The sequence below is a fragment of the Lissotriton helveticus genome, chromosome 3_1 (assembly GCF_964261635.1).
Source record: "Lissotriton helveticus chromosome 3_1, aLisHel1.1, whole genome shotgun sequence".
Taxonomy (NCBI): domain Eukaryota; kingdom Metazoa; phylum Chordata; class Amphibia; order Caudata; family Salamandridae; genus Lissotriton; species Lissotriton helveticus.
The window spans coordinates 168358578-168383101 of record NC_136061.1 but is presented as its reverse complement, the minus strand read 5'-3'; the positions used below and the strand labels follow the sequence as shown (position 1 = coordinate 168383101).

The 24524-nt window shown below is 48.5% G+C and overlaps 1 protein-coding gene across 7 annotated transcripts in view; it reads right to left on the bottom strand.

The window, feature by feature from the left end:
* TSPOAP1 (TSPO associated protein 1) overlaps positions 1-24524 on the bottom strand; it is a 3238928-nt gene that overhangs the window by 2029991 nt on the left and 1184413 nt on the right. For all 7 annotated transcript variants that reach the window (XR_013608584.1, XR_013608585.1, XM_078679480.1 and 4 more), the window contains exon 7: positions 22606-22689. Coding sequence is in view for 5 of the 7 variants with exons in the window: in XM_078679480.1 (XP_078535606.1) it covers positions 22606-22689 (84 nt within the window). In the remaining 2 variants the exon portion in view is untranslated. The remainder of the gene's footprint in view (positions 1-22605; positions 22690-24524) is intronic.

The following is a 24524-nucleotide window of genomic DNA, read 5'->3' as shown; positions in this document are numbered from 1 at the left end:
AAGATCGTAGCGCTAGCGCTTGACCGTGACTAGGATTACTGCAAGCATCTATTTCGTTTTACAGACTTTTAAAAACCTATTGATTGTGCTAATATGTGTTTTTAAATATATTTCTGAGCTCTCACTTGCATTCTGGTCGCTACTCCCCGGTCCACCACAGCTTCTGTGCTGATTGTTGTGGAGGGAGACTCAAGCGACACCACTTCCTGGTTGTTCCATCCTGGGCAGCCATCTTGGGGAGGTTGACGGGCTAGTCTCCCCCTCGCCCTCACTATTTTAGGGCGGGAGTCATTCGCGCACGATCATTAACCAACGAAGATCGTAGCGCTAGCGCTTGACTGTGACTAGGATTACTGCAAGCATCTATTTCGTTTTACAGACTTTTAAAAACCTATTGATTGTGCTAATATGTGTTTTTAAATATATTTCTGAGCTCTCACTTGCATTCTGGTCGCTACTCCGCGGTCCACCACAGCTTCTGTGCTGATTGTTGTGGAGGGAGGCTCAAGCGACACCACTTCCTGGTTGTTCCATCCTGGGCAGCCATCTTGGGGAGGTTGACGGGCTAGTCTCCCCCTCGCCCTCACTATTTTAGGGCGGGAGTCATTCGCGCACGATCATTAACCAACGAAGATCGTAGCGCTAGCGCTTGACTGTGACTAGGATTACTGCAAGCATCTATTTCGTTTTACAGACTTTTAAAAAACCTATTGATTGTGCTAATATGTGTTTTTAAATATATTTCTGAGCTCTCACTTGCATTCTGGTCGCTACTCCCCGGTCCACCACAGCTTCTGTGCTGATTGTTGTGGAGGGAGGCTCAAGCGACACCACTTCCTGGTTGTTCCATCCTGGGCAGCCATCTTGGGGAGGTTGACGGGCTAGTCTCCACCCTCACCTAATCTATAAGACCTCTCCCTACCTAGCGCAGCGGTGACGCGCAGCGGTAGCGCCGTAAACGCGCCGAAGAGGCGCCAAAGAGAAGCCAGTCTGCGCCAGTCCGCGTCCAGACGCTTCTTGCTGGCCCTGGCCTGGGAGTCGATCAGTACCATGGTGGGTATTCGTATTTCCTATAACTCTTTGTTGTTACACTCCTTACGTCCCCCCACCAGTCCCGCCTGTCGCCACTCATTTTCCCCAGCTATTCTTGAACATCACTGTAAGCACTGTACATGGAGCACCCCCCGTCCATACAGCTACTCTCTCCCTCCGGGAGAGATTTGGAGATTGTATCTCCTCAATTGCCGGTCGCTACCTAAACACTTCACAGAGCTGCACCTGTTGATTGAAGAGCTCAATCCTGATGCTCTATTTTTAACGGAAACTTGGCTCCAGATGGACAATGACCCGACTACAATATGGGCCACACCTCAAGGCTATACCCTTAAACGCCTCGACCGCCAGTCGGGGAGAGGCGGGGGCCTGGCCATCATATATAGGGATAGTTTTAAGTGTCGTGGCACTCCCAATTCCTCGCCGATCTGCGAGAGTTTACACTTTGCACTTGATTTCTCCCCCACCACCACCTTCTCCGGTATTTTACTCAATCGCCCACCGGGTTCCCTTAACAATTTCATTACGCAAATCACGGACCTCACTGCCAACGCAGTTTTGACCTCATCTAACTTCACCTTGCTTGGGGATTTTAACATCCATTTAGATGACCCCCATGATACGTCAGCTAATAACTTACGGGTCAACATGCAAGCGTTAGACCTTTGCCAGAGAGGCCATCAGGCGACCCACAAGAAGGGACATCTTCTTGATCACATATATAGCAACACCAACCTTAATGTAGAGTCCCCTGTTTCACTACCTTGGACCGATCACCTTTTGATACCTTTCACCTGGCTTTCCAACTCTTCTTCCCCTTGTGATGTCCCTACCAAGTATCTGGGCAGGAAATGGTCCTCTCTCCCCCTCACCGACTGGACAACTGCTCTCATCCAAGATCCCCCGAGGAAGGCTATGACTCCTGCCTCTGCTTCCAACGATTTTGATCACTGGATTTCCAGTACCCTAGACCGAGTTCTTCCCAAACGCCCTTGTAAACTTATTAGAAGACCTAAAGTTGCACCTTGGTACACTCCTGCTCTAAGGTTATTGAAACTTGACTGCCGTAAACTTGAGAGAGCATGGAGGAAGGACCATTCTCCGTCGAGGAAAGATGATTATAGGTCTGCAATGAAGCTCTACAAATTAGAGATTAAAAAGGCGCAAGCCTTCTTCTATGAAGGGAAAATTAATGCAGCAGCCAATGCGCCCAGGGAAATCTTTAGGATAGCTAAGTCCCTTATTTCACCCCCGGCTGAGCGCCCCACTGCCGAAGGTGCACAAGACCGCTGCAATGAGCTGGCTGCCTTCTTCTCTAAGAAAATTTTGACCATATACTCCTCCTTTAGCAATTCTATGGTCAACGCCTGCTCTGTCCCACATAAACCAGCTGACTCTCTGGCTCTCTGTGAGCTGGACACAATTCCGCTTCTTGATGCCTGTAGTCTGGATAGATTAATCTCCAAAGTTACTTCCGGGTCACCCAATGACCCGGCAACCCCCCGGATCCTTGTCAAGGCCTTGGACGTTATTCGTCCTGTCATCTTGGAAATTTTAAACACTTCCATTGTGTCCAAATCGGTCCCACCCTCCTGGAAATGTGCTATGGTGAGGGCACTTCTCAAAAAGCCCACCCTAGATCAGAGCAACCTGTCCAACTACCGCCCCATTTTGTTGCTCCCCTGGTTGAGTAAACTCCTGGAGAGGCACGTCAACAACATTTTAACAGACTATCTGGAGTCCAACCCCCAGACAGGATTTCGTCCTCAACATGGTACTTAAACCGCTATATTAGCGGTTACTGAAGAAGCAAGAGCTATTCTTGATCAGGGAGGAAAGGTGGCCATTATCTTGTTAGATCTTAGCGCCGCATTCGACACGGTGAACCATGCCACGCTATTACATCGACTGGCTGGCATGGGCGTGTCGGGCGCGGCCCTAGATTGGCTTGCCTCCTTTTTGAGCGAGCGTTTTTTCCAGGTCTTCGAGGGTGAGACAGTCTCTCCCAAACATCCTCTCAGGTGTGGGGTCCCTCAGGGCTCCTCCCTGAGCCCGACCCTTTTTAACGCCTACATGGAACCCCTGGACAGGATAGTCCATCCCTTTGGTGTGCGTATTGTCACCTACGCAGATGATACGCAGCTGGTGGTCTCGCTAGACCACGCAGATGGATCATCCAACACCTTAGGCCCCTGTCTAGAGGCTGTTGCCAGATGGATGCAAGCTTCTTGTCTGAAACTTAACGGGGAGAAGACAGACATCATTCTCCTCGGAAATTCCTCCCCGTCTGTTCTTGCACCCGTCTGGCCACCATGTCTTGGCGCTCCTCCCGCCCCTAGGTCCCAGATAAAGAGCCTCGGGATCTGGCTTGACACCGCCCTTGATTTCTCGGTCCAGGCTACTAAGACCGCCGTCACTTGCTTTGGACTAATGAGGATGCTCCGGCGGGTGCTCCCTTTGCTCCCTTTCCAGGCGAGGAGGATCATGGTCCAGGCCCTGATTCTCTCTCGCCTGGACTACGGGAATGCTCTCTATCTGGGAGCACCGGCCTCGGTACTTCAGAAGCTTCAGGTCGCACAAAATAGTGCGGCCCGCCTACTGTTCAATCTGCCCCGTCGGCAGTCGGCGAGGAAGGCTCTGAAAGACCTCCATTGGCTCCCAATGGCTGCCAGAGTGCAGTTCAAGGCTTTGTGCATTCTGCACAAATCCTTTCATCGTGTAGGCCCAGCGATTCTGCACCCCCTGGTTACGCCCTATATTCCAGCCCTTCGGTCTGGCACCCTGCAGCTGGCTACCACCTCTAAATTCCACAAAGCCCGTTGGGGTGGCCGCTCTTTTTCCCACTCGGCGGCCAGACTCTGGAACGCCCTTCCCTTCGCCATCCGAGGAAATAGCAACCTCCTGTCTTTTAGAAAGGCCTTGAAAACGCATTTGTTTGCAAAATCCTGCTGATCTGCCCTGAGCCTGCGCTAAACCATTTAATCTTCAAGCGCTGCGAGGCCTCAGGGCAGTTATGCGCTATACAAATGCAATTTTTCATTTAATTTAATTTCATTTCAAAGAGATATTTGCAAAGTGCCTTACAGTATGTTCTAGATTGGTTGCATTGTGGAATATTGAGTAGGCAATATCATAGCCAAAATATTGAGTACCAAAATAATGAAATGTAAGTGCACATGAGGAAGTATAGACTCACAACTCCAAACTCCACATCCATGTATATTGAATATATATATATATATCTTTAAAGTACACAGATCTGTAGTTAGGTATAGTAAATCTATACATGCTTACTCGTTGATATTTCTGCCCAAGATATTATGGTATAACAACATTCTTTACTCAATATTCCATCACAATAGACCAACACCACCTGTATTTATTTTTTTAGCCACACAGGCATCATTCGATTATAATCCCTAGCTGCTGACTGACATGGCACACGGCCACGTCATGATTGTGGTAACAAGTATAAAAGAAGTTGAACATAGCTGCCACTCTGCATGACAATGTTTCCAAATCTATACATTTATAAGAAAAAACGAAATTTCAAGCCCCAGGAAGGAGAGTGGCTAGAAAGCACCCTCCTATTCAAAGTGTTATACATATTATGGGGCCACTTGGCAGCTATGGATGAACAAGAGAGGAGCACCACTTAATTTCTCACGACAAACTCAAGCATCAACTGAATGGGCCTTCCAATTTTAGCAAAAGCTACAGTATAATAGAAGATGGGTTTCAAACCTGGTGTAGAGAGGTGTAACACATACGCACGGGACCACATTATCAAGTGAATTGGATTTCCTCTCTCCTGGAAACCCGATCTCACGGCGGCACACGTCTAGCAAGCACAACTAAACTCCGACTTCCAGGTACGTTTTTCTTTTATTTTAGGAGTGGTAAAAACGGTCCTTCAGTATACAAATACAAACCAAAGTGTTTCGGCGTGTTGCCTTCTACTGGGATATATATATATATATTGGGATATATATATATATATTGGGATATATATATATATATATTGGGATATATATATATATATATTGGGATATATATATATATATATATATATATATGATTCAACAAACGCCCTTAAGCTTGTCAGGATGCACTCCCAGTTTGCCTGCCAATAAGGGTGCTGTATCAGCTTGCCTCAACCCTCCAATTATTACTGCCTGACGAGTTTCGTGGCTGAGACGCCAATTTCTCAAAGGCTTGACACTTGCACAGAGGATGACGCTCTTTAAATTAGCATGCATTTTATTGGTTTTCAGCCCAAGGGGGCTTAGTGCTCGGTTCTATTATAATGCATGCTGGGGCAAATAGTTTGTCTTTCGAGCATTTCTTCCTTAGTAGGTTCCACTGTGCGAGGTAATTAAAATTTCTTAAAGTTATCTTTCGTAGGATCCGAAGTGGTGGGGCAAGACGCTCTTCATTCATACATACATATATATACAACTATAAGTCTATATACATATAAATATATACACACACCCATACACACACACACACACACACGTGTGAGTGTGTGTGTGTGTGTATATGTGTATATATATATATATATATATATATATTTTCACTGAAAAAAACATAGGTTTCAGGCCTGATATAGTTAGGAATTAGCATTTAAAAAACCTTAGAAATTCACTGAAAAAAATGCAGATTTTAGGGGTGTTATAGTTAGCAGGACATTTCACTCATACAAAACCATTGAAATTCCTCCGATATAGTTAGTTGTACTAACTATATCTCGCGCGCCCGCAATCCACTGCTGATGATGTCTTACATATATATCGTTACCGAAGGTAAGTAACTTGTTCATCTGAAAGAAACAGGTTAGTATTAGATTCCTTACCTTAGAATGGATACCCCAGCAATACCAACCCCGGTGGTGGGTCTACGAACCAGTAATCACACCAGAAAGTCCTGGAGGACAGAACGGCCAAAGAAGCCATCACAGCCGGACATGGCTGTCCAGGCAGTAGAGTCTTGCAAACGTGTGCAGCGATGCCCACGTAGCTGCCTGACAGATGTCCTGTAAGGGGACTCCCCGGCCCAGGGAAGTGCTAGCCGCCGTGGCCCGAGTGGAATGGGCCCGTAGCCCAACAGGAGGATCCTTCCTCGCCAAGGAGTAACATGCCTTGATACACAAGACGACCCACCGAGAGATGGTCCTCTTGTGCACCGCCCGTCCCTTATTAGCGCCCACGTAACCAACAAAGAGTTGGTCATCCACCCAGAACTGGCGTGTGCGATCCAAGTAGAATGAAATCGCACGTTTTGGGTCCAGACGGTGGAGCCGCTCTTCCTCTTTAGAGGGATGCGGTGGCGGAAAGAAGGTGGGCACGGTGATAGACCGCCCGATATGGAAGGCCGTGACCTTGGGCAGGAAAGATGGCTTAGTCCACAACACAACCTTGTCCGGATGGACAGAAAGGAAAGGGGGTGTACATGAAAGAGCCTGGAGCTCACTCACTCTCCTGGCAGAGGTGATGGCAACCAGGAAAGCAGTCTTCAGGGTAAGAAGGCGAAGAGGACAGTCGTGAAGTGGCTCAAAGGGAGCGCACATCAGAAACGTAAGAACAAGGTTCAAGTCCCACTGAGGCATCACAAACGGAACAGGAGGGAACATGTGTGTGATGCCCTTCAGAAAGCGAGTAACAATAGGTTACTTGAACAAAGAAGGTTGATCAGGCAGCCTTAGAAAGGCTGAAAGGGCAGAAAGGTAGCCCTTGATAGTGCCGAGAGCAGAGCCCTGCTGGGCAAGAGAAAGAAGGAAGAGAAGAATCTCAGAGAGAGGATCCACAGCCTTTGCTGAGCATCATGCCACAAATTTGTTCCACCTGCAGGTGTATACCGACTTTGTGGAGGGACGCCGGCTGCCAGAATGATTTCGCAGACTTCAGGAGGCAAGTCAAATGGCCTCAACTGTCGCCGCTCAATCTCCAAGCATGGAGGTGGAGACTGGACAGGTTTGGGTGGAGGTCCGTCCCCTGCTGCTGCGACAGAAGGTCCTCCTGAAGAGGCAGACGAACCGGGGGATCGACTGACAATACTGAGTAGTAGCTCTGGATACCAGTACCTTTGTGCCCAGTCCGGAGCCAAAAGGATGACTTGGGCCCGGTCGCGTTTGATCTTCTTCAGCACTCTGGGCAGAAGTGGTATAGGCAGAAAGGCGTACAACAGACCGCAACTCCACTCGCGACGAAAAGCGTCTCCTAGCGAGCGCCGCCTTGGAAATTCCAACACGGAGAACTGATGACATTGCGCGTTCTCTTCGGTGGCGAATAGATCTAACCAAGGCTCTCCCCACTGCTGAAAGGGCTGTAGGAAGGTAGATCCCGGACTATGGTTGCCCCCAACTTTTTGCCTGGTGTTTTGCTGGTTTTCTGACTTAGTTGACCTGTGGCCCTGCTATTCAGGACCCCAGGCCCACTGCTCTCTCTGTAAAATGGATTCCATGTACCTTAGGTACATATCTAATTGGATACTGAGTCACCTTATCAGCCCCTGTACAGTGTACCTTAGGTACCCAGGGCATAGGTGCACCCAGGGCCTACCAGGGGCTGAAGCATGTATTATGCCACCCCTGGCTGGCCATCCAAAACTGACACAACTGGCTGCTTGACAGCTGGGGCAAGCTGGTGTAATCACCCTTTGCTTTAGATATAGTATTCCTATATCTAACCCTAAAATGGGCACACAGATCTCCTATCAGTCACTCCTATGGCAGGCATTGACAATCCTGAAGGCAGAGTGCTTGGAATCGTGTGAGATGGTGCTCTGGCATGAGCTGAGCCTGTCTGCGGCTTTCGGGATCGATCCCTTAGCCGTTTCCATGATATCGCATACCATATACTGTTAAGTGCATTATAATCCTCGCGGTTATATGCCAACTCTGGTATCGCTTTATCAAAACATGTCGAGTAAGGTGTCATACGAATTGGAATACTAACCCCTCGCCAATTCTGGCGACGGGGTTAGCATTCCACCCTTCTAGAGGGACACGACATGTTGGTAACCTGTAACCCCGGTTAAAGTCAGACATAGCCTCAGCTCCACAAGATGGATGCTGCCACCGAGACACAAGTCTGCCCTCCTGCTGCTGGGAGTCCTCCCAGCGCGGGAGGCAAGGACAAAGGGTTTCCTGCCAGGGGCGGTACCAGCACCGTCCCAGACAGGATTTTGTGTATTCTAGGTAGGCAGGGCTTTAGAGGAAGGTGACTGCAAGTGGCACCCCGGTGCTCACTGTGCATAGGCCGGCTTGAACCAGTTCCAGGGGCACACCAGACCCTGAGCTGGGGAAAGCCCGCCAAAGGAGAGGGGTGTAACCACCCCCCTCCTGGTCCCACCCATAGGGCAGGACTTAGTCGCGTGCCAGCCCCCTTTTTCAGGATAAAGGTAGGAGCAGGCCCCCTTCCAAATTAGATCAATCTTTGAATCCTGAACCGACCTTCTACACGAAGAACTCAAGGACTAAGGAGTAGTCTAAGGAGTAGTCACCCTGCAGCAGCAGGCACCAACCAAGCATCGCGGTTTGTTGCCAGTCTCTCCTTCGGATCAAGACTGCTCCAGCACGACGAGAACCGGCTTCCCTGGCACCTCTGACCTCAACCTACATCATCAGCCCAGCTGTGATCCGTGGGTGCGACGAGACCTCGAGGGACCGGCCATCTTCAGAACTGCACGACGCTTGTCCAGCACGACCACCGAGTGACCCTCGACCGAGTGCTTCGGGGTAAGAGAAGACCAGACCCTGAGCAGCTCCAGCACCGAAGTAAAGCCCCCTTGCATCCACGAGATCTGCGTGGGGCCCTTCTGCTCTTTGCTGCTCACCGCGTTGTCCAGGTCACTTGCCCGTTGGCTAGTGGCCCTTTTACGACGCTTCACGACGACAAACACCACTGGTCTGGTTGCTCCAGACTGGCCCTTGCTCCCCTCCAACAGAGGAGCACCCTGGACCCTCGTGGTCCACTCCAGACGCCATTTTGAGTCCACCGCGTGGGCTTGAATTTGCCAAGACTTGTTGCCCCAATCCTGGGTCCAGCGACGTCGACAGCAGACACCTTCGTGGGACAGCGCGCACCTCCATCCTGGTCGCCGACAATGCCTCCTGGTCCGAGAGAATGCAGAGCCCAGCAGCGCCCACTTACCTGGTCGAGGTGACTTCGTCCGGTGCCATCCTGGTGCCCACCTATATCACTGGCTAGTGATTCAGAACTTGGTCCCCTCTGCTTACAGGTCTTCTTCTTCCCTGATCCAGGCTTGGATCTCCACGAACTTCTTCACTGGCCGCCTGCCAGCAACTTCTTTTCTTCAGGCTCCTGGTTCGACAACGAGGGTTTCCGACGCAACTTGAACCCTATGCAGCCGCAGCCCCTGGGCTAGGTAAACTGAGTACTCCGGTGCTCCAGCATAGTCCAACACCCTAAGTGTTCGGATCCACTCTTGTTTTCGACCCACCTAGTCGGGTTCGCCCGAGAACAGTAACTTTGTCTTTACTAGCCTCCATAGACTTCCTTACGCGTGAGAGTTCCCACTCTGCACACGACGTCCACAGGCCTCCTGCTCCTGATCTAAGTGTTTAGTATTGTAGGCCTAGCGATTCCAAAGTCTATGAGAATAGTTACTTACCTGCTAGTAATTCGCATTCCACTTCTTGTGTATATGGTTTTTCGTGCCCCTCGGGCATTTGTGTAAATTGTGCGACTTTCAGTAATTCTTTAAGAGTTTTGTTGTGTGCTTAGCTCCCTGTCTCATAAAGAGCCAGGGTAGTCCTGTTATAAATAAATATACTTTATTTTTGATAACAACTTGTGTGGTGTCCTTTCACTTGGTGTTCAAGGGGTAATGTGATGGTAAAACAGCTGGCTTAACACGCCCTCTAGAGTCTTAGCCTTAGACTGCTCGTATCCATGCTACTAGGATAGCTGGTCTATAAGGTTGACTTACAACCAATCATCAATAAGGGTTGTCTGGACTGATACATAGTGATCACTAGAATAGTGAGCACTGCATATCAGGCCAACTTCTCACATTGGTGAGCAGCGGGTGGGATTTGTGCTTGCTGTTGTTTTACCACACGTATCCTAAGAATATCATTTGAAAGATCACATAAGTACCGAGGTACATATAACTTAGCTTAGAATACTCTGAGTTCTACTGAACCAGCTGTTGTAGCTCCTAGGGCCTAGCACACCCTAAACTACAACTCTAGCAAGGGATCAGTAGGTAAACATATAGTGTAGGTAAGTGCACCACTTACACCTCACTAGAAAAGCATGTCTACCCATGGAGAGTCTTCAGAGACTCCCTTTGCGGTTATTGACCCTCCACAGGTCATTTCAAGATATGCAGCTCTCAGTTTCCAGGAGATGAGACAAGTGTGTACCTCCAGGAAACTGAAACAGGGGTCTAACCCCACCATTCCCTTTCTGAGAGGTCTCTTAGAGACTTATGATGCTAGGAAAGCATCCCAGGCAGATGGGAATATGCCAGCCTTAGAGGGTACTCGTGGTGATCCAGACCTCCTTGACACTGAAAATGCAGTTGGGGAGGAGGATCAAGAGGAACTCTCTGGGGATGAGGCAGACAGGCCTGAACTAGTCAGCAGACTCACTAGGGCCAACTTAGACCTGCTTGGGAAAGGAGCTGGGGGCCCCCCAGTACTGACCCTAATCAGGCCTAACATTGGAGTTAGGAGAGATAGATCTCCTTCTAGGGACTCCAATAGATCTCTGCACTCTAATGCCTCTTCTCAGAGGAGAAGGAACGCTCCCCAGAGGAGATGGACTTCCCCTCAGAGAATGGAGCATGAAGCCAGAATGAGACAGGCTACTCTGAGGATTGAAAGGGAAGAACCTGCCATGGCCAAAGAGAAGCTTGCCTTTGCTAGAGAGCAGCAGATGAGTGGGGTAGTTCCCACTGGTGGCAGCAATCTCCCAAGAGATAAAGAGAAGGGTTTAGATACTAAACACCTGACAAAAATAGTGCCCCCCTTTAAACAAGGGGATGACATCCAGAAATGGATGGCTGCTTTGGAGAGGGCCTGCACTATCCAGTGCATGCCCCAGAGTCAGTGGGCAGCTATACTGTGGCTCTCCTTTGATGGCAAAGGTAGAGATAAGCTCCTCACTACTAGAGTTGAGGATGCTAACAATTACCAGGTCCTGAAAATGCACTGGTTGATGGGTTTGGCTTAACCACTGAGCAGTACAGGTTGCTGTTCAGAGACACCCAGAAAACTCAGTCTCAGGACTGGTCTGACTTTGTTGATTGTGCCACTAAGGCTTTGGAAGGCTGGCTACTGGGTAGCAAGGTTACTGACTTCACAGGATTGTATAATCTTATTATGAGAGAGCAAGTCTTAAATAATTGTCAGAACCAGTTATTACACCAGCACCTGGTAGACTCTGATCTGACCTCTCCACAAGAATTGGGTAAGAGGGCAGACAAATGGGTCAGAACCAGGATTAGGCCTAAGAACCAAGGTGGTGACCAGAAAAAGGAATCAACCAAACCTCAAGAGAAGGGTGGGAATACATCTACAGATCAAACCACATCAGGGCCCCAAAAATCCTCTGAGGGGGGTGGGTCCCAGAATCCTTCCAATGCCCAGAAGAAACCTTATTGTTATCCCTGTAAACAGTTGGGCCATTTGAAAACTGACAGCAGTTGCCCAAAGAACAACAATAAGGAGAACATACCCCCAAGTAACATTCCCAAACCTCCTGTTACTACTAGTAGTAATCCCCCAGGTGGTGGGAGTGCCCCCAAGAATTTGGGTGCATTTACTTTGGGAGTTCCTGGGGACTCTGGCCTAACCAGGTCCCCAAACTTAGATACTCTTGTCTGTGAGACTGGCATGGGGTTTGCCAACTTCACAACTTGTCCCAACACTTTGGGCAAGTACAGACAGGAACCCCTCATCAATGGTATAAAAGTTGAGGCCTATAGAGATACAGGGGCTAGCATCACCATGGTGACTGAGAGTCTAGTCCCCTCAAGGCAACTTTTACCTGGTTATAACAACTACTCGTAGGGGAGGGTCAGAGGGAAATTATTTAACGACAAAACAGGTAAATACCCCCAGTATGAATGCACAAACAACAAGAAACCTGTAAGTCGAAAAGTACAGAGAAAGATACGCTGGCATTGGAAGAATTGCACAGAGAGAGTGAATTAAACTAACTATCAACAAAAGCTGTTAAAGTCCTATCAGACCACCCAAATGGCGGAGCCTCATCACGTAGGACTCCTAGACCTTGGTTTGTGTGCAAGTGCCCGGACGTATTTTGGCATTGCATCACTCAGCCATGGTCTAGTCACCAAAGTTGTTCATGTGGATGGTGTGTCTGACATGTGCAGTGCAAAAAATCAAGTGGTGTGTATAAAATGGCTGAACAAGCAAACAAATAAACTTTATTGGCGTTTGCCTGAACGTCAGGTTAAAAATTAGTGAGGTGACAGTGTGACAAAATCACTGTCTAACTTGCTTGGTAAAGATCAAAAATTAGGGCCAACATGTTTCTGCCATAACGTGAAAGTCCACTGGCATTCTTCAGGGCCAAGCTGGAATGCTACTGCAAGTACACTACTAATTGTGTTCTAAGTAATTGTGTAAAAGAAAATTCTTCTACCAAAATCAAATCAAATTGGTCATACAAGACCGTCCTACCGCATCTTCTTATGTATTCCACAAGATGCAGTTGGTCTTCCCCATCAATTTTTGGGAAGTGAGCCTCACCTCACCCGGCAACTGCTCGGAATGATAAGGCCCCGCTCTGTCCGTCGGTACCTCACGGCGGGAACTCGGCTCGAGTAGGACGGTCTTGTATGACCAATTTGATTTGATTTTGGTAGAAGAATTTTCTTTTACACAATTACTTAGAACACAATTAGTAGTGTACTTGCAGTAGCATTCCAGCTTGGCCCTGAAGAATGCCAGTGGACTTTCACGTTATGGCAGAAACATGTTGGCCCTAATTTTTGATCTTTACCAAGCAAGTTAGACAGTGATTTTGTCACACTGTCACCTCACTAATTTTTAACCTGACGTTCAGGCAAACGCCAATAAAGTTTATTTGTTTGCTTGTTCAGCCATTTTATACACACCACTTGATTTTTTGCACTGCACATGTCAGACACACCATCCACATGAACAACTTTGGTGACTAGACCATGGCTGAGTGATGCAATGCCAAAATACGTCCGGGCACTTGCACACAAACCAAGGTCTAGGAGTCCTACGTGATGAGGCTCCGCCATTTGGGTGGTCTGATAGGACTTTAACAGCTTTTGTTGATAGTTAGTTTAATTCACTCTCTCTGTGCAATTCTTCCAATGCCAGCGTATCTTTCTCTGTACTTTTCGACTTACAGGTTTCTTGTTGTTTGAACTTTTACCTGGTGCCACATACCAGGTGACCAATATTGATGGAGTACAGAGAGATCATCCCATGGCAGTGGTTAATCTCAGCTGGGGAGGTGTCACTGGCCACAAGAGGGTGGCAGTGTCACCAAACTTGCCTGTAGATTGCCTACTGGGGAATGATTTAGAGCTCTCAGCCTGGGCTGAAGTAGAGCAAGAAACCCATTCTAAAATGGTAAACCTCCATGGTAAGGTTAGTGGGGCAGTGATAGCCACAGCCCCAGTCCAAGATATCCTCCCTGAACAGGTCAGGAGGGCTGTGCCAGTCACAGCCCAATCTCAGACAACTTCCTTCCCAGAACAGGTTGTCAAGGCTGTGATGGTCACAGCCCATATCCAAACTGAGTCCCCTCCTGAAAAGGTTGGTAGAGTTGTGATGGCCACAGCTCAAACTCAGACAGATAATAGTGTTGTGAAGCCTGAAACTATGGATCACTCCACTCAGACAGAGAGCATTGAGGAGGAAGAGAAATCTCCCTCCCACCAGACTTTAGGAAAGGATCAGCCTCCTCAGGGAACTGATCTGACCCCTTGTGAAGAAACTGCCACAGAGGTAGATAGGCCTAGCCTGGCAGAACCCCTGATGTCAGTGGACCCTTCCAAGGGGGGACCCAGTCTGGAGCAGGTAACCTGCCCCTCTCTACCCTGCCTCAGTCAGCCCAGGGCTGTAGAGGTCAGGGAGGCCAGTGTTGGGCCCCAAAGGGCCCCCTGTCCAAAAGAATTCCCCAATCAGCAGATTAAGGGCACTGAAGCTAGTAGTCCTAGCCAAGTGAAAATAAAACAAACTCCTGAGGGATCCCCCTTAAAATTAGTTAGGGACCTCCCACAGATGGACACTGTTGGGCACAGCCAAACTTGGGACCTGAGGGCCCCAGACCTGACCTGTCCCTCCAGTAAGCCAAACAGAGGGACCCAGCCTCCAGCTTTAGGTAGCCAGAGGTTGACCCTGAGAGCTCACAGCAACTCAGTCCTGGAAAGAAAGGCACACATGGTAGATGGTGATTGGAGGAAGTTGAGCCCAACATTAGTGGAGTCTCACTTCAGTACTCCATCCCAGCACCAGTCTTTTACTTTGCCAAAACACACCACAGGTAGAGATTCCCTATGGTGGAGACCCTCAGATACCCTTAGGGTGAGGGATTGCTTAGTGGACCATGAGATAGGGGGTAACCATGCCAGTGCTGGTACTTCCTTATATGGCCACTCAGGCAATACAGGCTTACCTGGTCAAGGATAGCCTTATCTCCTTTCGTTTGGGGGGGGGTTATGTAGGAAGGTAGATCCCTGACTATGGTTGCCCCCAACTTTTTGCCTGGTGTTTTGCTTTTTTTCTGACTTAGTTGACCTGGGGCCCTGCTATTCAGGACCCCAGGCCCACTGCTCTCTCTGTAAAATGGATTCCATGTACCTTAGGTACATATCTAATTGGATACTGAGTCACCTTATCAGCCCCTGTACAGTGTACCTTAGGTACCCAGGGCATAGGTGCACCCAGGGCCTACCAGGGGCTGAAGCATGTATTATGCCACCCCTGGCTGGCCATCCAAAACTGACACAACTGGCTGCTTGACAGCTGGGGCAAGCTGGTGTAATCACCCTTTGCTTTAGATATAGTATTTCTATATCTAACCCTAAAATGGGCACACAGATCTCCTATCAGTCACTCCTATGGCAGGCCTTGACAATCCTGAAGGCAGAGTGCTTGGAATCGTGTGAGATGGTGCTCTGGCATGAGCTGAGCCTGTCTGCGGCTTTCGGGATCGATCCCTTAGCCGTTTCCATGATATCGCATACCATATACTCTTAAGTGCATTATAATCCTTGCGGTTATATGCCAACTCTGGTATCGCTTTATCAAAAAATGTCGAGTAAGGTGTCATACGAATTGGAATACTAACCCCTCGCCAATTCTGGCGACAGGGTTAGCATTCCACCCTTCTAGAGGGACACGACATGTTGGTAACCTGTAACCCCGGTTAAAGTCAGACATAGCCTCAGCTCCACAAGATGGATGCTGCCACCGAGACACAAGTCTGCCCTCCTGCTGCTGGGAGTCCTCCCAGAGCAGGAGGCAAGGACAAAGGGTTTCCTGCCAGGGGCGGTGCCAGCACCGTCCCAGACAGGGTTTTGTGTATTCTAGGTAGGCAGGGCTTTAGAGGAAGGTGACTGCAAGTGGCACCCCGGGGCACACTGTGCATAGGCCGGCTTGAACCAGTTCCAGGGGCACACCAGACCCTGAGCTGGGGAAAGCCCGCCAAAGGAGAGGGGTGTAACCACCCCCCTCCTAGTCCCACCCATAGGGCAGGACTTAGTCGCGTGCCAGCCCCCTTTTTCAGGATAAAGGTAGGAGCAGGCCCCCTTCCAGATTAGATCAATCTTTGAATCCTGAACCGACCTTCTACACGAAGAACTCAAGACTCTTCTCAAGATTTTCTCCCTTGTGACTAAGGAGTAGTCACCCTGCAGCAGCAGGCACCAACCAAGCATCGCAGTTTGTTGCGAGTCTCTCCTTCGGATCAAGACTGCTCCAGCACGACGAGAAGCGGCTTCCCTGGCACCTCTGACCTCAACCTACATCATCAGCCCAGCTGTGATCCGTGGGTGTGACGAGACCTCGAGGGACCGGCCATCTTCAGAACTGCACGACGCTTGTCCAGCACGACCACGAGTGACCCTCGACCGAGTGCTTTGGGGTAAGAGAAGCCCCGACCCTGAGCAGCTCCAGCACCGAAGTTCAGCCCCCCTGCATCCACGAGATCTGCGTGGGGCCCTTCTGCTCTTTGCTGCTCACCGCGTTGTCCAGGTCACTTGCCCGTTGGCTAGTGACCCCCTCACGACGCTCCACGACAACTAACACTGCTGGTCTGGTTGCTCCAGACTAGCCCGTGCTCCCCTCCAACAGAGGAGCACCCCGGACCCTCCTGGTCCACTCAAGACGCCATTTTAGGTCCACCGCGTGGGCCTTGCATTTGCCAAGACTTGTTGCCCAATCCTGGGTCCAGCGACGTCGACAGCAAGTACCTTCGTGGGACAGCTCGCACCTCCATCCTGGTTGCCGACAACGCCTCCTGGTCCGAGAGACTGCAGAGCCCAGCAGCGCCCACTCACCTGATCGAGGTGACTTCGCCCGGTGCCACTCTGGTGCCCATCTAATCACTGGCTAGTGATTCAGAACTTGGTCCCCTCTGCTTTCAGGTCTTCCTCTTCCCTGATCCAGGCTTGGATCACCACTAACTTTTCTTCACTGGCCGCCTGCCAGCAACTTCCTCTTCAGGCTCCTGGTTCGTCAACGCACTAAAGCCAAACAAAAAGGGAGCTCAATGAGATCTGGCTTGATCAGGCAACAACCAAAACCCAACTCTACACTGAGATCGCGGAAAAGAAAATTGGGGAAAACTGAGTCAACACTCCCAACAAATTCGAATAATCCCAAGGAACTCGGTTCAAGCACAAACGATCAAGAAAACACAAATAATACAGAGGCCTCACCCCTTACAGTAATGGAAACATCAAATTTAGCCACAACTCAACCGCTAAACAAAAACGAACAAGTCAAGGTGCCTGCTGCCTCACCTTCCTAATTACTGCCCTCCAGCTACCACAACAGTCTCAAAGACCGGCACAGCTTGGACTACCTCAAGTACCTCAAATGAAAAAACCTCAAATGAAAAAACTTTCACCAACGGACCCAGTTAATCTTATAACTATAGACGGGACTCCAGCAAAGAAAAGGATATGTTCACATCAACCTAAGATCTACACAAAGTTAGCCTTTCTTAAAGACCCTGGAACAGCAATATTCTCTATGACTGGGAACATTAGAGGTCTTCAATCCCCGCTTTTAAAAGACGAGCACGACTCCAGCCGTATGAACTGCAGCCAAGTAGGCTTATCCACCTTAGTGGAATTTCTGTGTCAACCCACTCTTGAGATAGCGACTGTCATCCCCATACCAACTTCGCCGAAAGCAAGAAGAGCGGCAGCATCCACCTTTCAGGTAGAACACGAATCAACCCCCTCCAATACTTGGGAACTGACGTCCGCTATGAAAACCTCCAAAAAAGACTGGAGCATACCAACTGAGGCCAAGTCTCCAAATCTAGTGGCCGACCTATATCCAGTACAGCAGAGTGAGACCCACCATAGCAAGATCAGCCCCGTCACCCCGGCAAACAAGACGCGACAATGGAAATCAAGCCTTTGATACACAAAGAGGACGAAAGGGAAATTCTACCACCGCGCCAACTAGTTAGTAGTTCTCCAAACCCAACAAATGAAATTAGAGACATTCGAGCAAAACCATCATCAGTAATTGAAGAGCAACAACACGGTAGCAAACCACCGCCAATGCCAAACACCTCACTGGCTCCATCCAAGTCACACCAGTTAATCCTCAATAGCACCATCGAACAAATAACGGCGACCAATAAGCCTGCAGTGCAAGGGGCCACCCAGGGCGGCACTTTACTATCGAACAATGATTCCCTGCCTACAAAAAACTTTCCAGACAATGACAATGACATGTCTTCTATAGCAGCACAGGAATGGGAAGAATTAGTGGCTACCTATAACCGTCATCCATCTGAATGGAAGCCCACTGCCGATGCCTTACCAAGATCCGAGAGAAGCTACAGCCCAGGAAAAACAGTTCCCGAATCAATTTGGGTGACAATCTTAAACACACTGCAACACTCGGCTACAGCCCTGGAATTCCAATCTCAAAACCTATTAGATGTCCTAATACTGCTCCACTCAAACACCTGGATCAAAATCAAACTTGGGGCTGGAACACACCTCTCAAAACCCATAAGGACAACAAAAGGATTGAAACAGGGATGCCTACTTGCTCCGATTCTATTTAATCTTTTTCTAGCCGATCTACCTGGGCAACTAGACATATGTTCCAACCATGCACCGAAATTAGGGAAAATCACCCTATCAAACCTGCTATATGCGGATGACCTACTGTTGATAAGTCGGACTCCAATGGGCCTGCAACATCTTTTGAACACAACCCATGCCTTTTCAGTAGAAAATGCACTACAAATAAACTTCAATAAATCAAAGGTGATGGCTGTGAATTATAGGAAAAAAAAGAACCCCTGCTGGTACTTGAATGGCGAAAAGCTCGACCAGGTCACTACATATAAGTACCTGGGAGTAATCCTGGACTCAAATAATACCTCGAGGGCGCAGTTCAAATCTTTGCGAGGGAAGGCTACAATGACCTATTTGACTCTAAAATCATTGAAGGTCAAACTACCTGACCTTACACTCAAACCTCTTCTTGAAATATTGAGTGCCAAACTAAAACCGACTCTCACTTCTGGGAGTGAATCACACCGCGGTAAGGATGCGGCGTTGCTGGACACACTCATTGCCAACTCATACAGGGCTATTTTTAATCTTCCCAAATACGTCTCCCCGGCTCAGATTCGACTAGAATTCGGAATCTTGAAACAAACTCTAGAGAGGCAGAGCGTGTATGTAACAAATTGGCATAAAATTCGCAATGCAGATGCTGGATCTTTATGTGCAAACCTATGGGAAGAACTACTTCGGCACCGCAACCTCGCGCCGAGAGCCTACTTATATGAATCACTCAAACTTCTAGGCCTGACTGACACCTGGGAAACATCAATAGATCTCTTGTCTTTTAAAAAAGTAGCCAAAAAATCAGCTAGCATCATCTCAGCGATAGAAGACAAGAAAGACCTAGCAAACAGAGCACACGGATGGCTAACGGTGGGTGACTATGAAAAACTGCGGCCACAAGCGTACTTCAGCATCGGCATGAAAATGAATGTTAAAGAAAAATTCCTAAAATTACGCCTTGGGGTAATTCCCATACTTCCACATCTTCCACCTTAGGAGAGAAACAATGCTTCACAACAGTGTCGCATGTGCAAAACCGGCAAGGAGGACATAGTTCATGTGATCTGCATCTTCCCTAGCGTAAAGGACTTGAGGTTTAATCTCTTACGTCCTTTTTTTAACCTACATGCCGTCCGGACCTGTAGACAGGCAGTCAAACTGTGCTTCTCTACTAGCGACACCAAATTGAACTGTCAAGTTGTGAAGTTCTTTGATCTAATAAGAAAGAGACTTAACCATGCTAGATGAACTTTTTAAATCCCTCGAGGGTAACCATAAAACTGTTAATAACACTGTAATTTTATGCATCCTATTTTTGTTATGTTTAAGTAACAACAACTATGGACGTTTTACAATTTTGTAAAGATTTTAATTAATCATATACAAATAAAATATTACTTACTTACTTACTTACTGTACCTCCGCAATGGGCTACTGGTGTAACCTTAAAAGTCCCTTGTATATGGTATTATGGCACCCAGGGCATAGGTACATCAGGGTTTCCCATAAGCAGCATGTATTGTGCCACCCATGAGAGACCACTCAAACTGTGACTACACGCCTGCCATTGCTGCCTGTCTAAGCTGGCGATATCCCCACTTACAACAGACATAAGTTTTCTTATATCTGAGGTCACTAAACTGAAAATCAAAAACTCACCCCTACCGCAGGCCTTTTAATCTTAAGGCAGGGTGCTGGGTTATAAGTGTGAGGGTGCCCCTGCATGAGCAGGACACACCTACAAACCAGAGTTGATTCTGCAGGCTTTGTAAGTGCGGCCAGCCATTTTGATACAGATATTGGCCATTCGTCACTATGTAATGACTAACTATATAGGGCTGTTCTGAACCTGTTTGGTATCAAACATGTTGGAATCATACCACGACACCGTTACCAGTGTTGGAGATAAGATTCAATGCACTGGGGGGCTCCTTTGGGAGGCCACCACTACTCCTGGTAACAGCTTTTTAGGGTCTGCCAGCAAGCAAGTGCTGCTGCCAACCCCAGACACAATTCTGCCCACCTGCTGCTGAGCTTGACATGGGTAAGTTAGAACAATAGGCTTCCTGTGACTAGCTCCCAGACAGGACTAAGTGTATTGGACTGGGGTGGGGGCGCTTGCCAACGCCAGCAGACTGCTTTGAAGGGCACATTTGGTCCCTCCTTGCATAGACCAGTTTGAGCCAGTACAGGGAACCCTTGGCTCCCACTCTGGCACGAAACTGGACAAAGGGCATGGGAGTATCCTCCGCTCTGCCCAGCCCCTCCTCTGTGAGGGACCTCTGAGTCATCCTGACTCCATTCCTAAGCTATTCACATGCTTACCTGTGGGTGAGTACTCAGATTCGTAATGGGACAAGACTCAAAAACTGAAACCATGTCACTCTTTGACCACCTGGACACTTGAACTTCGCATGGAACCAAGACTGCATCACAGAAGACTCCTGCTGCTCATGGTCTCGCTGTTCTGAAAGTCTTCTTCATTGTCTGTGGGCATCAAGGACACCCGAAGTAATCTCCCTTGGTGTGAAGGAGTAATTACCCTGAAACTGCAGGCACTGCAACAAAGCTGACCTACCTGCTGCTCCTGACGTCCTACGGACTTCGAAAGGCTCAGCAAAACTGGGTGTAGTTCTGTATCTCCCTCGAGGCCTGACCTGTCCTCTCTGCAATTTTGAGGCCAGTGTCCCTCGTCAGAACTGCAGGCACCAAACCCCTGTACACCGTGTTGATATACAGTTGGCAAGGCTGGTTGGCTCTACACTCCAGAGATCTTTGGGCTACAGAAGCTCCAGCTAATCCTCGCTCAAAATCAGCGTCCTCACTGGACCTTCATCTGTGATGAGCTCCTTGAGGTCCTCTGCTAGCTTGGGGCCTGCTCTGACTCTCCTGCTACTTTGAGTCCCTCGGACGTTGCTGGTCCCAATGTTGCTGCTTCTTCGCTTTCCACACCTGTTGCAGCTGCCAAGGCTTGTTGGTACTCCCGCCGGAAACCAACCCCTTGGTTCTCGACTTCCGACGCTGGGACAGCTCTTGGTCTTCCTCAGCATCGCCTAGTCCTGACAGCTGCAGCGATAAGGTTACTGCCATCCCTCCTGCATCTTCCGACATTGGTGTGCATTGCACTTCCGTGCCTACTGGTAGCTCCGGAGTGGCATAGACTCTGTCCCCTCTGCTTGCAGGTTCTCCTCTACCAGAATCCACCCTTGGATTCTCCCGGACTCTTGCACAGTCTTCGCTAGCGGCATCTTTTATGATGTCCTCCACTGTGGTATACGGCGGTTTCTGACTCACTTCACACCTATGCACCCGGCTGCCCTGGTGTAGGCATCCACGGGTGGGGTGACTCTCCAACCTTCTGTCTTCCACTGGGTTTCTTCAGGATCCACTGGGAAGGGACCTTCTTCAAAACTGCAACAGCGACTTTCCAGTCGATTTCTATTGAGTATGCGGCTGTTTCCATTCTGCACACAGACTCTGTGACGTTCCTGGGTACTTACGTTGGGTGGTTCCATGTGTCCCCAGCTCCTCTGAGTCTCCTGGTCCTAGTCCCGACTTCGGTCTCAGTTCGAATTCCACTTTTCTAGTATAAAGTTTGGTTTCCCTCCTGGAGACCACTGTATTTTGTGCGAGTTACCTTATTTGCAATTAATGTATTTGTGTTGATATATACAGGTACGAGATATACCAATGTGTTAGTGAGTGTTGTGTAATAAACAGTAATGTTTATAAAATACACTGTGTGGTTCTTTTTCGTTTAACTTACACTATGTGTTTGGATCTGGTACGACAAGCTGCTTAACACTCCTGGATAAACCTGAAGGCTGCTCTCCACAACTACCACTTAAAGAGCTTACTTTGGTTGTCTAAGACCACTCAAATCACCATAAGGGTTTCCTGGATTAGTGCAAGGTGCTTCACTTAGATAAATGTACACCATATACTATGCCAGCCTCCTACAATGTTACAAACAGGACACAAGTGTCAACATGGTTATGGTTATCAGCACTCTGCTGCCTTTTAGCGAGGATCATACTATACAAATAACACATATATACATATGTTAATTTTTTGAACAAGTGGTAGTTTCACTCTGAAATCTCATCGCAAACATTTTTGGTGGCTAATGGACTAATTTCCAATTATCTTTGATTCATTTTATTTGGAAGGAGCTAAAGAGACAGCCTTAAAGTAGAACTCCCATTTTGAAAATGGCACAAAATGGCACACATGTCTTTTATTTCTTACCAGCTGCTCACATCTTTTTTGCTTTTTCTTTACTTCTTGCTCAAGGTTTTCAAATTTCTTACGTTTTTTACTCAACTCAAGATCCTACAAAAGAAAATGTTAGAAATCATACAGCTATCGCCCCTACAACAAATATTTCTGAATATTATGAATTTACTTTTAATAAATGCCCAATTATGATTTTTATGTATTGTATTAAAAATCCATTAGAGCTTAATAAGAAAATAAGTTACTAACCTCTAACTGAAGCCATCCAGTATTGGTATCCTTTATAGATTCAATCTATAGATTCGGCTAGTGTGGGTGGTGGCAGCTCCCAAACGGATCCGTTTTTGATGCACTGAGGCGATTGCTTTGTTCTTTTAAAATTGTACTGTATCTTATAACATTCGGTGCACGAGTCTTGCACGGAAGCGCAGAGACGCTTTTTACCTATTTTTTAAAAACCCTTTCTCGTATACGCTTACCTGTTTGTTCTGTTCTGTCACCTGGTGTGCCTTGCCTGCCCCGTTCCACCACGGCTGGTGTGCCGTTTGAGTGGAGGGCGGGCGGCCATCTTGGGTGTAGTCCCGGACCCCTGCTAGACCAGTGGCAGCGTTCTAGCAGGGGGAGGGAGGTGCACCCATAAATTGAGCTAGGGTGTGTGATCTTGGCGGCTAGTGTGGGTGGTGGCAGCTCCCATACGGATCCGTTTTTGATGCACTGAGGCAATTGCTTTGGTCTGTTAAAATTGTACTGTATTTTATAACATTCGGTTTACGAGTCTTGCACGGAAGCGCAGAGACGCTTTTTACCTATTTTTTTAAAACGCTTTGCTCAGTCTAAATCTTTAGAGGATATACGCTTACCTGTTTGTTCTGTTCTGTCACCTGGTGTGCCTTGCCTGCCCCGTTTCACCGCGGCTGGTGTGCCGTTTGAGTGGAGGGCGGGCGGCCAGCCATCTTGGGTGTAGTCCTGGACCCCTGCTAGACCAGTGGCTGCGTTCTAGCCGGGGGAGGGAGGTGCACCCATAAATTGAACATGCCCTTTTGAGCGCGCAGCAGGCGCGCCGAAGGTAAGCCAAAGGTCTGCTTGTCTATGCCCGTCCGCGCCTCGGGTGAGCCTAGCGCGGGGCATGCTGTCTGTGATTTCTATGGTCCCAAAGACATTGCAATAAGGTACTCGCGTGAAGAATTACTTGCTCTCAATACGGTGGAGTGCCGGGGCATGTCTCCTTGGGTTTTTTCGGATGGCATACCTAGCCTTTGCCCCATATGTGAGTTTGGCCCTTCACCAACCATGGTGGCTCCCATATACGTTTCTAGCCATCGACAGGGAATTGGGGCTGCTCTTATAAACTCCCGATCTATGAGCAAACACGCCGCTGACATATTTGAGCTCCTGTCAGACGGCTGCTTGGATATCCTGTTCATAACAGAAACATGGCTTAATAATTCCAGTGCCCCGGTTGTGGAGCTTGCCATCCCGAGAGGTTTTAAAATCATCCGGGCTGATCGAGGAGAGGGGGGGGGTCGCCATTGTTTTTATAGACATATGGTCTTTTCAAATTGACTCCTCCGATGAGCTAGGTGATAGCGAGGTCCTTCATTTTTCTCTCACCCTCTCACCACATTTTACGCTGGGAGGCACGCGGGTTTATCGTCCCCCGGGTCCCGCTGGATCTTTCCTTAAAGCACTGGTTGACGTCATTGTGCCACGCGCTCTGAGGTTCCCCAGATTCCTGCTCTTGGACGACCTTAACATCCACACAGAGGTGGGTGAATCATCAAACTCTGTCGGAATCGCTTGACCTGGCCCAACTAACTCAATGGGTCTTGATGCCCACACATTCCGGGGGTCATACCCTGGATGTGGCGTGCTCCAATTTTTCTTTATCAGTATCTGACCCTGAAATTCTTACTTGGTCGGATCATAGATTA